At 40.7% G+C, this 13,516-nt stretch overlaps 1 protein-coding gene across 1 annotated transcript; it reads right to left on the reverse strand.

Annotated features, from left to right (window-relative positions):
* Nucleotides 1-994: 994 nt before the first annotated feature.
* Nucleotides 995-13,516, reverse strand: LOC114466643 (protein-glutamine gamma-glutamyltransferase 5-like). Its single transcript, XM_028452238.1, has 15 exons — nucleotides 13,483-13,516; nucleotides 11,914-12,108; nucleotides 11,045-11,281; nucleotides 10,849-10,967; nucleotides 10,625-10,753; nucleotides 10,371-10,548; nucleotides 8,516-8,651; nucleotides 8,323-8,426; nucleotides 7,093-7,332; nucleotides 6,954-6,992; nucleotides 6,817-6,867; nucleotides 4,599-4,811; nucleotides 4,352-4,512; nucleotides 3,049-3,188; nucleotides 995-1,183 (listed from the first exon to the last, which is right to left on the reverse strand). The coding sequence occupies exons 1-15, from the start codon at nucleotides 13,514-13,516 to the stop codon at nucleotides 1,027-1,029; spliced, it is 2,133 nt and encodes a 710-aa protein (XP_028308039.1). The 3' UTR covers nucleotides 995-1,026.

Raw genomic sequence — 13,516 nt, forward strand, 5'->3', positions numbered from 1 at the left:
CCCCCTGCACACCCATCACTGTCTGCACGGTGTGGCCCCCACTTACCTCACAGAACTGCTCACACCACACACGTCAACCAGGACCCGGTCAGGCCAACAGCACCGTCTGGTCACGCCCAGGACACGGCTCAAAACAATGGGCAACAGGGCCTTTGAAGCCGCTGCCCCCCGCCTGTGGAACGCCCTCCCAGACCACCTCAGGGCCCCACAAACGGTGGACATTTTTAAGAAAAAACCTAAATATCACCTTTTTACAGAAACTTTTTTTTAACAGTTAATGCCTCTTTTAGTCCTGTCTTTTAATATATTTTATGTACTATTTATTTATTTATTTATTTATTATTATTTTTAATCCTGTAGCACTTTGAGATTTGGAATCAAATGTAAAGTGCATTACAAAGAACATTTATTATTATTATTATTATTAGTTATTTGTTGTGTTAAATCCTGGGGTACTTTTGGTACTCCATCACTTTACATGGGGACTCTTTAAGTTGTGCTGTCTAAATAGAAACACGTAGGAACATAATAAAGTTTTTTATTGGGGACTTAAGCAAGGCTTATGGTGGTTCAGGGGTATTTTGAACATCTTGAAAGCTTCCCAACCCTTCAAGCTGGACCTAACCACATGTACAAAATGTAACTCCCTAAGTATCCTCAATTTTGACATTTGTTGCTTTTGATATCAAAACAGGACTCACAAAGTTTAATATTGTTAATATTATTTTGTTAACTGTAATAAACTACTGCTTAAAAATATAACATATACTTCAATTAACTCTTCTGATAACAAGGACTAGTTCTACATTAGTGGCTGCAGCAATAACAAATGCTGTGTATAATCGTGCTGACTATATATATGATCAGTGGCAGAAATGTGCAGCTAGATATGATCCAAAGTTCTCACCCAACAGATAAGAGTATATGTGACAAAGCATTCCTGAAAGATGTCTTTATTCATTAATCTTCTGTACTGGCTTATTTCTGTACAGGGAAAGCTCACAATGGCTAATGGAGGCCTTAGTTTCAAGCTGTGGTGACAGATACTCTGCGGAAGCAACGAGAGACAACGCAGGGGCTGTAGTTGTGTGAGAATGTAGCCATCAGCAGCTTTGTACCCGGTGAGGTGGCCTTGATGGACACCTTGATATCCATCTTCTTGCCGGGCTCAAGCAGAACCAGCCTGGGAGACAAAACAGAGAAACTTGTTTCTCTGAGGTCACTCATTTTCTCCAGAGCTTAAAGGCACACTGCAGAATTTTTGACCTAAAGAGTTGACCCTTATGAGTTCTTTTAAATGATTCCTCAGGACAATATACAGGGCCTGACAGTATCAATGCTCCGAGCAGAACTTCCCTTTTGAAATACCAACCATGTAAGTTTGGAGAAGACGGACCGTCTTTGGGCAGGTTATGCGACCTGGAGAATGTCTGGAGAACATATCACTTTACAGCAGTCACGTGATCACAGGCTTGAATATACATAGTTCTCATGCGACATCACAACATATGGGCATTTTCCGACCTGGCGCCATTGCTGTGGGCAGCTGAAACGAGTTTAGCCTCTGTTTACAGCTAAAAGAGAACAATATGGTAGGTTCGTGTTGGGTTAATGGTGCACTAAATGCCACAATAGTTCAGTTAAACGTGGATTCTTTAGTAAGGGAAGTTGGCAAGTCAGATTTGTAACTTTGGGATAAGGACTGGCTCTAAGGGCTGGGTCGGTCGGGCTGGGGAGCGAAGCGGGGCTGGGCTCCCCCCACGGTTACAGTCAATGGGCTGGAGGAGCAGCCGCCACCGCCGCACTCTTCTCCCTGCCGCCGAAGACCCGGTGCTCGGCACTTTCCCCCTATTCCCTGGCCTTGCCGCCATTGTCTGCCCCATTCGCTGGGGGTTGGCGTGAGTGGGGTCATCCTTCCCCGCTTCGCACCCCAGCCCGACCGATCCAGCCCTTGGAGCCAATCCTTATCCCTAGTTACAGGTCAACTACTCTCTGCATACACAATCAAAAGACAAGGGAGGCTGGCTTGACTGACTGTTTGTTGATTTTTGCGACAGTGCTGCAGCACTCGTGGCCACTAGGGGCGCTTGCGTGAAAGTCATAGGTCTATCACCTATAGTAGCCAAAAGTTACACAGTGTGCCTTTAAACCACTCATGTGGCCCTCTGCCTAAATTTGTGCGGGCACCAAAATAAGTGCGCAACATGACTCCAGAAGCACACAAAACAACAACAAAAACATGAAAAATTACAACAAAAAGACATAAATTGAATCCAAAAACACACAAACCCTTTGTTCTTTCCTGTGTTAATGCTCAGATTGTTCATTATTCTAAATGCTGACATGAATGCTGATAATGTGACCCTCAGATCGAACAATCACATTTTCGTGGCCCAAGTTACCCATTTCTGTCCTAAATAGTACGGACAAACTACATGTGAAGACAGAGGAGATAAGCTATGAGGAGATAAGTGTGAAATTCTCAGAACAGAGAAAGTTTATTCTGTGTGTGCGTGCAAACACATGGGTTACAGAGACTTTTCATGCTTGTTTTCTAAGCACCTCTGATGGACATATAGAAAAAAACATAGAACAAATGACAGAATCAAAGATCGATGAACCAAAGTGACCCAAAGTAAAAGAAACCCATCTCTGACAGCACATGTTCTGAGCTGCTGTGACTGACATTCAAACTGAGTTTTTGAAGGTAAAGTTTGGTTCGATTCATTACTGGTCTGGTGCGCTTAAGGAACTACCCCATGAGAGTATATCCATCTCCTGAGGGAATTATCTTGTGTTTTCACAGTTTCTACAAGTGGGACACTTTTATTCAATGACAACACTGTATTCCTGCTGTTGCAAAAACAAACCTGGCAGCATTCCTTGACCACATTCCTCACAATCCTAAACCACACACTGTATTTTATCCCACTTTGAGTAACCAAGGTGTGTGATTCCCCTGGAATGTAAGCAAAGGCCAAAGGGTATCTGTGCAGCACTTTGCAAGGAGCAGGTATAACTGTTTAAGTGATGGCTGGACACACTCACCTGGTTTCCTGTTTGGCCGGCACCAAACCAGGTGCCTCCACAGTCAGCACAGCTCCAATCAGACATTCAGTGAACTGGTTCGTGAAAGACACAAAGGCTGTATGCTCCTGGTTTGTCTGGATAAAGTCTCCTCCTTCAACCTGGACAGAAAGCACAGTTTAAACAATGGCATAGTCTTACAATGACTAAACCGTGTGGAAATCAATGTCTATGCAGTGAATGGCGGTCAGTGCTGTGTTATCTGCAGAGCATATACTTTACAGATAATACTAGTTAAGGATCTTTACTGCTACTTAGTACACATAAGTGGACTATAGATGTTTTATTTCTATAGATATTTTTCCAGCGACAGCAATTTAATGGATGCCCAAAAAATCCAGACAGAGCAAATCATTTCTGGGTCTAAGATCTCATTCTATTGGATTTAATGGAGATTACCGTAGTCATACTATCAGAATGTGTTTTGAGTTCTTTTTTTCTTTGTAGGTTGTTTTGACTGCTACTGTGAATGAAGACATTGTTTTTATGAATGAATGAATGCATTGCTGCTCTGTAGATAACCAATGGACAACTGCGTAAGGATGGTGGCCCACAGATTATTTATACGCAGAGTTAGATCACTTTCTGTGCGCGCGGGGTGTCTCTCTGCGCGCGCGGTGCCTTTATGTGCACATGCGGTGCCTAAATTGACGCCATACAATGCAAACAAAGACAACCACTCACACTTGCATTCACTCCTAAGGGCAATTTAGAGACTCCAATCAACATTACAGTCATGTTTTTGGATTGTTGAAGGAAGCCGGAGGAAACCCACGCAGCACGGGGAGAACATGTAAACTCCACATAATAAGCACTCAAGTGTCCACCCCAGGACTTGAACATAAAAACATTTGAAATACAATTTTATTCCTACAATTATGATACTATGCTTTGTGGAATATCAGAAATCAAAGACTTTATTATCTTTATACCACACCTGAAGGGCCACTGTGATTAGAAAGAGGGCCCGATGCAGCAGTTTCCTTTTGTGTAGCCCCACAAGTGAATGCACAAAGATGACTCCAAAAACTTAAAGTGAAAACAAAAATCACTCCAATAATGCACAAATATTTTGGTGTTTCCTGTATTAATGCTCAAATTGGTCATTATTCTAAACGCTGACATTAAAGTTGATATTGCAGCCCTCGAATCCGATCACATTTTTGAAGCCTCCTGCTGTGATACAAGTGTCCTATCTCTGAGATAGATATACTATTAAATGAATGTAATTTGTTTGCTACACTGCATCATTTTACCACAGTACCTCTATGTGTATTTTTGGTGGACTTATGTTGAACTCTTGTGCAGCCAAGACTCTTTCTTTGGTCTTAACGTCTTTCATCACCACTGCCACATTCACGATGTCATCCCCTGCCAGGACCGACGCATACTCAAACTGAGGAATGGAGTGATGGAGTAGCAGTGCTGCAAAGAATGGAAAGAGCAGACGTACGTTAATCACTGATGAGGATCTCTTCCGTGACTATGTGTTATTGATTTGTTCTGTTCACCTTCACACGGCTTTATGTGCACCTCCCTGTGCACGGTCCAGAAGCTCTCCTGTGGGCTTCTGTTGAACTCCTTCAGCTGAGCGCTGATGTTTTCTCTTAGTATTCTGGGACGGTTTGAATGGTTTGTGACTTTCACAGAAATGCGGATACTCTCGCCCAGTACTGGCACCCTGTCTATACTGAGGGACACCTCCAAAGTGGACAAGGTTTCTCCTGGGAAAAAGTAAAGAATGGTTTAGGTGATTAGATTAATCTATTTTATGAAAACAGATTCAAATATCTAAGTTCTTAAATACATTTTGGGCCTTATTTTCCGGTATCTCAAATTAGGAAGAAATAATGCAAAAAAAATTGTGAGAATGTTTACAAAGTATCATTTAAAAATAAGATTTTTTATAGATTTTAGATGTAGATTTTGGATTATCCCCAAGTTAAGTCTGAGGTAAGTAATCAGGTTTATTTGACTAGTTTAAAGATTTGAGAATTGTTGTTTCACCCCCTTTTTTTTTACCTTAGGCTATAATTATCCAATGCCTAACATTCTCAAACACATAATGTGCAAAAACTCAAGAAAGTTGTGCTGCATCTTCCAAATCATTTAACACAAATATTTTGCCTTTAACTTAAACCAACTGTGGTTTAAAAACAATGTTGAGCTTTCAAAGGGAGATATTTTCTAACACTGTTTTTGGAGAAAGTCAGCTTTTCACAAAATGAAGCAAAGGGAAAGTTGCTTAGTCTTAAAAAGACAACAGGAATAATCAATGTCAGTATTTACATACATAATAACATTAATGTATTATGGCGCTCATAAATGTATGTACTTTCAGAACAAATGTTCACAGTAGTTTGACAGGAAGACTAGCTTGGTAGCATGTTAAGCTAATTAGCTTGGAACGATTTTCAAATGGAAGTATTACAATTGGAAGTTAATCTAACCCTAATCAACTGCTTTCCTTTCCAATCCACACCAAGATCTCCAACAATCATTTTAGGTACTGTTAACACATTTATATTAAGTTATGATTCTTCTTAGCTGTATCACAGCATTTTCTAGAACTCCAGTTGGTGCAGTTGTCGAGACCACCGCCTTTGATTTTTTTTTTTCTTGTTAGCTCAAAACCCTAAACATCAAAAGTCAAGGGGAAAAATTTCCAATTTAAATACCTGAGTTTGAAATGAGTTCTAAACAACAAAAAATAATTTGGAAATCACGTTGGCACGCACAAGACAATAGATTAATTAATGTGACAATTTCACAATCCCTTGTGACATTGTGTTGAGTATAAACCATTCACGATGCTGCTTGGGGTGTACTGTAATCATGGGCAAACTTTGGTATTGGTAATGCTGACATATTGCTGGTGGTATTGCTCACTTTTTATTTTTATTTTTTACTTCCAACTTTTAACTCTGTCACAGAGTTCAATCCAAAAATATGAATTCAAATTCAGGGCTTTTAAATGTGAGCGGACATGTGAGCAGACATGGGCTCATCTGTAAACGGTCACATTTACTGGTTCAATAAAGGGGAAGAGATTCAAATTCTGATGTAGCTGGTTATGATTTACAGTCCACATAAACAGGACTGAATCATAACATACCCTAACCACTAGAGTGGACATGGGCTCGTCTGTGAACGGTCAGATTTACAGACCATGGAGTCACTGTTAGCTTACCAATAAACAGGAAGAGATTTGTCACCTTTACAATAAGTATTGACTAGGCCACTAGGAGTGAGGCCCAAGGCCAAGGCAGACTGACTTGATAATACTGTATCATGTTTTTCTGCAGTCAGTGCCTTCTCCTCACCCTTCTCTGTCTGCTCTGTTTCAGGTGTCGTGAAGCTGATGATGGAAGTTCCTGATCTGTGTTTCATGGCTCAACTAGTCTGAGACATACTGATGTTCTATTTCTCTATCCTGTTCTGTTGGTCCTTCTGTCCACTAACCCCAACCAGTCGAGGCAGATGGCTGCCATCCCTGAACCTGGTTCTGGTTGATTTCTTCCCACTGTTGCTAAATGCTTGTTCATGTGGATTTTGTTGGATTTTTTCTTTCTTATTATGAATTTTACATTTTGATTAGCGCATTGAGATGACATTGTTGTAAATTGCGCTATAGAAATAAAGTTGAATTGAATTGAATCTAACAAAGAACTTGTAAGCTATAGCAAATCATTTGAGCATGTTGGTTAAAGCAAAGGTGGGGATACTTACTACTATGACCTAGCTGAGTCCTTGGTCTTACTTCACCCTGCCGAGTCACTGCTATAGAAAAAACAAAAGTTTAAACATCTGTTCAACACCTGGGAAAGAGCTGTGCAAGAGCTTGGTTGAAAAATACTTGTTGTTACCTGACCGTTGTCCTCTTCTCACTGTGGATTGTGAAATCTCTTGAGAAAGTCAAGAATAGGAAAAGAAAAAGTCCTTTTTATTAATTTTGTACAGTCATTCTCTACTGAACAGTTTCCTAACAGGTGGAGCATATCTTACTCTTCATTCCTTTGTATTTGTGCGTCAGATTCTCAGGCCGGTCAGAATCCACACTTTTGGTGTAGATTTGCTGTCCCACACACTCGGTGTCAACCGTCCTTCCCACCACCACTCCATCACGCACAATCAGTCGGACGACATCGGCATCAACCGAGGCGTAGATGAATGGGGCGTCATACGGAGTTCCAAGGTATCGCCGCTGGATGGCAGCTACAGGACATGGACCGCAGCAGAATACACCTGATAATAATAGACACAATAAGACAGTTGTGCCTTTTTTAGACAGCCATGGGTAAGGCCATTACATGCTCTTAACTTTTGGCAATGATGGGAGATTCAGAAAACTGCGGAGTCTTCTCCAGCACATCCCAAAGATTCTCAATGAAGTTCAGGTCTGGACTCTGTGGTGGCCAATCCATTTGTGAAAATGATGTGATTTGCTCCGAGACTTGCTGAACCCAGTCCTGACCATTTACAGCAACCCCAGATCATAGCCCTGCCTCCACAGGCTTGTAAAGTAGGCACGAGGCATGATGGGTGCATCGCTTCAGCCTCCTCTGATGCACCCATCACTCTGGAACCGGTTTAATCTGGGCTCATCAGACCACATGAACGTCTGTCATTGCTCCAGAATCCACTCTTTATTAGTAGCAGTTTTATTAATTAGCTTCACTGATAAGTAGTTTTCTCATATCTACACAGCTGTGTTGTGCATGTAGAAAAGCTCTTACTTTCTCTCGTAAACAAAGGCCTGAGATTTACTGTTGTGTTTCTGCGATTTGATTTAAATGTTTAAAACTGCTAGAAATGATAGCAATTATTTTTAAACTGTAGCTGTACATCATCCACTACTGATGCCAGTATAACCCCCAAAAACACTGAAAAAGGGACATTTCTGGTAGTGGTGGTCAATCAGCCAAATTCTCTGATTGTAATTGTATCATGTCACAAGATCAAACCAGCAATCAACTTTTTTTTGCATAAAAACAGAAAATCAAAGCTGACAGATACCCTCATTTGTTCACACCAAGGTCGGTATGTTACTATATCAACTATATCTAACAGCAGTCATAGGAAAGGAAGGATGAGACTAACAAACTTTCAGATAAAATCAGAATCCACTACATTGGGGTCTGAACAACAAGGATTTCAAAGCACCAAGTTATAAGCAATAAAAGATGCTTTTAAGACTAAAAACACAGATGAGGCGCACTTACATCACACACCCACCTGCACTTTTCTCCTGGGGTGTTGGATCCACTACCTGCCACCCATCAAACTCAGTACCCAGGTCTGGTCTCCTCATCCAACACTCCACCCACACGTGGAAGTTCCTGTAAGTGAAAACACCAGATTTAGTGAATGTCTTACTTATATAACAACTACAGATGCAGTTGGTGCGCAGAGAGAATGGGATACCCACCAAATACTGTCCTTTGACACACCAAGCTTCTCTCCTCTGCTAGTGTAGAACTCTGTGATTTTTACATTGCTGTCACTGTCATGAGCTGCATTGAAAACAGTCACCACCCTGGAGGGAATCCCCAAAACTCTCATCACTGGCAAAAAAAAGAAGAACGTAACAGCCACTCACATTATTTTCCAAATTTTTGCTTTTTTTTTGTTAAGAAACTGTAATAAATTGCTAATCCAAATACTTACACTAGACAATTAGATATAAGAACTCATGCAACCAAATCAGTAGAGCTAGCTGGATATTTCATGGTGATGTTACCTTCTGTATATAAAACAAGATCTCACAAAGGATCATGAAACTGTAACATTAATAAATCTATTGTTTAACGTGTGCCAATATGATTATATATTTTTTTTCGTGCTGCTTGGGATGAATTTCAAAGTTGTATATTTCACTTGGAAGTATTTCTTGCTACACACGATTTTCCAAAGGATGTATTTTTCTGGACAACAGTCGAAATGCCACAGTGCAAAGACGGGGTTTGATTTAATTTTATTTCTAAACCTTTTTTACAACTGAATAGAAATTCAATTTAGGGTTAAAATTCTGTGTTAGACTTTGGAAAATAACTTACGTACCTCACTTTCATTCCAAGCAACAAGAAAAAAATTACGAAATAATAGATCGATTTATTTACGTGAAAGCTTCACAATCCCCCACGAGACTAGACTAGTATATATTGATAATTAACTCTACGCATGTATGATGTGCACACCCTAGTTTGAGAACAGTTGCATGAGTAATACTTATCTGGGCCCCTTGAACCACTGTATGAAGTTGAGCACCCAGATGTGCATGTTGCTTTCCAAAGACTAATGAAAGCCCCCCCCTTAAAAAGGTCTCAGAGAGGCTCTTGATATCCGCTTATAGAATATCAATGTGAAATTAAAGCCCAACTCAATGAGCATTAACGGAGTAGTCGTTTGAAATTGCGCCCCCCAGGGGCCCCCTGGCGCCCCCGTGGCACATACAGGGTGTTGGGCCCCATTCATATATTTGTATGTGTCAATGATTCAGGACCAACACAACTGTTGCAATATTTGACTCACAAATAAATGAGAAAACAACTTTTGTGAAATTGTCAAAAAAGGGGTGTGGGACCAAGGGCCCCTAATCAAATTGTGTGAGGCATAATCATAATCTACGTTGAATTACCTTTGAAATGAAATATCACACGACTATGTTCCCATAAATTTTGAAATCACCGGAAATGGGGGGTGGGCCCCTGGCCTCCATTTAAAAAAAATGGGCTAAGAATGTCTCATCATATTCATTCATAGAGTATTCATACCAAACTGCATTCCGATCTAAGGAGAACTAACAGAGGAGTAGTCATTTGAGAAATGGGGCCCCCGGGATTCCCCCTGGCGCCCCCATGACACATACGGGGTAATGGGCCCTATTAAAAAATGAAAAATCTGGCTCCGACATTGATGCGTGCACATCCATAGATTATACCTACCAAATTTTAGCCTGATTCGTTCACGAATAACAGAGGAATAGCGATTTTAACCAATGTACACAACAAGAAGAAGAAGAAGAACAAAGTTTTGAGTCCGGTAGCCCAGCCTAAAAATGTGGAAATTGTGGCGGCACACAAAAAAAGGGAAACTACAACACTGTAACATTTCACCTTGACACTGTGTTAAATAACCACCCAGAGTATTTTCTATTCAGCAGGCTACATAGCTAAAGGTGGAGAAGTCTCAAACTCTGTGAAGTTTTATTTTGTGCTGGGTCCTAAAAAAACAGAGTAACTCTAACAGCTCAGAGTTATCAATGTTCCTGGTGTTGAAAGTACCTGTGCAGAGTACAGACGCAAAGACCCAGCACTGGCCGTAGCGCACAGGGCTGCACTGGGACGAGACCCAGAGGTTAAGAATGTCAGCACTGTTGCTCCACTCTGTTGGTTTGGTCCCTGATTTGTAGCTGCCCTGCCACCTTCCCTCCAATATTCCCATGTCATCATTGCAATTCACCTTCAAACAGAAAGACACATTACAGATTTTACACAATTTTCCACTGCTGTTTTGCATTTGTTTGTTTGTCTCTCACCATAGCACAGATGACCCTGCTGATGTAAACAGGGTCTGAGCGGAGGACATAGTCCAAGTGTTTATCACTGAGGTGCTGTGGGCTGACTTGCAGCAGCTGAAGACAGGCCTCCAGGACTCCAGGCTCATACTGCACACACAGCACCACCAGTTTAAACCTATCCCTATTTTTCTCTACAAAATCAGGAAGTGAAGTGATGGTGCACGTTGATGAGTGGCACTCACCTGACCGAAAGACCACGGGCGCTTACAGACATTTAGATGGGTGCCCATGTAAATGAGCCCATAATCACTTTTGACATACTCTTGTATGTGGACATCCAGCGGCATGAAAACGGGATCATCTGTAAAGCAACAGAAGCTCCATCAAACAATTGAAGTCTGTGGAGTCTTTCTATAAAGCTACTTTATAGACCGTCACCTTTTAGCCATGGGTTAAAAAGCAGAGCAAAGTGTCCCAGAGCATAGTTAACTCTGATCTGTGAGTCCTTGATGTGGAGCAGGAGGTGATAAAGACCCACTGACGACAGAACAGGGGAGCAGACGTGGATAGTGACAGACTGAAAATGTATGTTTTCCTGAGCGATAATGGCTGACCAAGCCTGAGAATGAGACGGATTTTTACAGAACTGGACTGGGATTCGCTCTGAGAGACTACCTGTGTAATAAAAAGAAAAAGCACATGCTGTCAAAGGTCAACACCACAAGAAGTGCAATCATTATGAGACAGCAATGCATGTTTTGTATTGCAATAAAATAAATTGATTTATTTTATTGGTTAATTGTGACCATCACCAGCCCTCCCTAAGGAAGGGTAAGAAATCTTTTATTATAGGGAGGATATAAAAAGGGAGAGCAGTGTTACACCTAAGTGGAGGGGGAGGGGGAAGGGAGCAGGGAGGAGAGACTCAAGATAGGAAATAAAAAGAGTTGGGAAGAATAGATTGTTATACAGTGAGAGTGAGATGTGAAGTTGTAAAATCTATTGTGCTTATTATGTTGTGTAATCAAGCCAGTATAGTGACAAGTGTGAAGCTTAGCTATAATGGTGGTGGCTGTGGACAGAGGGAAGGAGTGAGTGGTAGTACCTAAAGCTGGTATTTGGGATCAACGTGTCTAAAGTTAAGCCCAGTAAAACTAATTTGAATTTTCTAACCAATTCTCAGATAGTTGAATCATATCAGTGTTGATATTAGACTAAAACTTGGAACCAGACACTGCTTTGCTGATGCTGCAGGAAAAAAAAGTAGTACAAACAAAATATGGCATGCAGAAGTAATTTATATCTACCTAAGCGCACCTCCAACATCAGACTCTCACTGGGAGGATTTAACACCCGGCCATCGAACACCAGTGTGATCTTGAAGGGTTTTCCCCGTCGCACCACCAGGTGTGTTTTGCTGAGCCCCTGAGTCTCATGGGAAACGGTGTTCTCTTGGGCTTCAAAGTTGACAAATTTCAGTTGGCAGTGGCCATTGAAGATACCTGGGAATACACGGGAGCTGAGAAAACCTGTTGAACTGAATTCAGACAATCGTGTGCAATAAAACCATACAGCCATGAAAAGGTCTCGACCTATTTATCAGATTTTGACTCGTTTACCAGAAGGCTTAACAAAAAAACTCCTCCGCAGATCATTGAGTCTCCTTGTAGAATATGGGAGATTGTTTATTTTGTACATCAGAAAGAAATTGAGAGAATGGAGAATGATGGTGGTGTCATTGTTGTTTGGATTCAGTGTGTAAGTCATTGGTATGCATTTATTTTCTTACTTTTTAAACTAATATTCCTATACCAAGATTTGTGGGAAAAATGTTTTTACAAAACATTAAATCGTTTTTTATTTATTTTAATAACAACAACAAATGACTACAATTTTAGACATGTTCATTTCATTTCTTGATTTTATTTTGGCTGAATTTGAAGGGGGACAGTAAACACTGATTGTTGTGTTGGACTTTCACATTTTTTATTTTCCTGTAGTTGTTATATTGTTAGGCAATTTCATTCACATTGCTCAGCGAATGGTTGTTTTTGATCTATTTTTCCTATATCCTTCGTACATTTCTTTTTAAATCCATTAGTTGCCAAATTCTCTAGCCAGTGAACTAAAACTATAAAACAGGTTATAACAGCCTCAGAACAGACTTTTATGATGTTTTATGAGGACACACTAGAAAAACTGCTTTGCCTCTCTGTCACATTCCTGTTCCAGACCCTCCTCACTCACTGCCACTGGCACTACTAGGAGTTTACTGTCTGCACAAGTGTACATTACAAACGTTTTTACACTTTCCTGCAAAAAGTCTCATCACATAAATTAAAGGATAGCCCCCGGGGACTATGGGTACGTGCCTGTGTATTCGCTGAGTCAGGATGGCTGAATGGTCTAAGGCACCTGACTCAAGAATTCCTCCTGCTGCTGTGGGTTCAAATCCCACTTTTGTTATATATTACTTATTTTTATTTTAACATGATTAACACAGCAAATTCTACCTTTAAAAATACATATACAAAAAAAATCAAACATTTTAGGGTCTTTCCTGGATTACAGGTAAGGGCAAAAATAAAAGAGTTAGTGGGGTAGCTAAAAATAAACATGAGCAAAAATAAAACTGACCCGTCACCTAAACTGGCCAATGAGGGCGCTGCATATAGACGTTTCCGTATCAATAGACACGGCCAGAATTAAATTTTTCAGTCCTGCATGTTGATAAAAGCTGCATGAAAACATGGCAAACATTGTTCCAATCCCAAAATGTTCAGATATGTTTAGTTTTATAGATTAGAATAGACATATTTAACCTGATTCATTAGAAGTTTCCATTATTCTAAGTAAGAGATCAGCAGAGGACTCACCACCGATGTGTGTTGTCTGCTGCATGCAGTCCAT

This window comes from Gouania willdenowi, chromosome 7 (genome assembly GCF_900634775.1).
Source record: "Gouania willdenowi chromosome 7, fGouWil2.1, whole genome shotgun sequence".
Classification (NCBI taxonomy): domain Eukaryota; kingdom Metazoa; phylum Chordata; class Actinopteri; order Blenniiformes; family Gobiesocidae; genus Gouania; species Gouania willdenowi.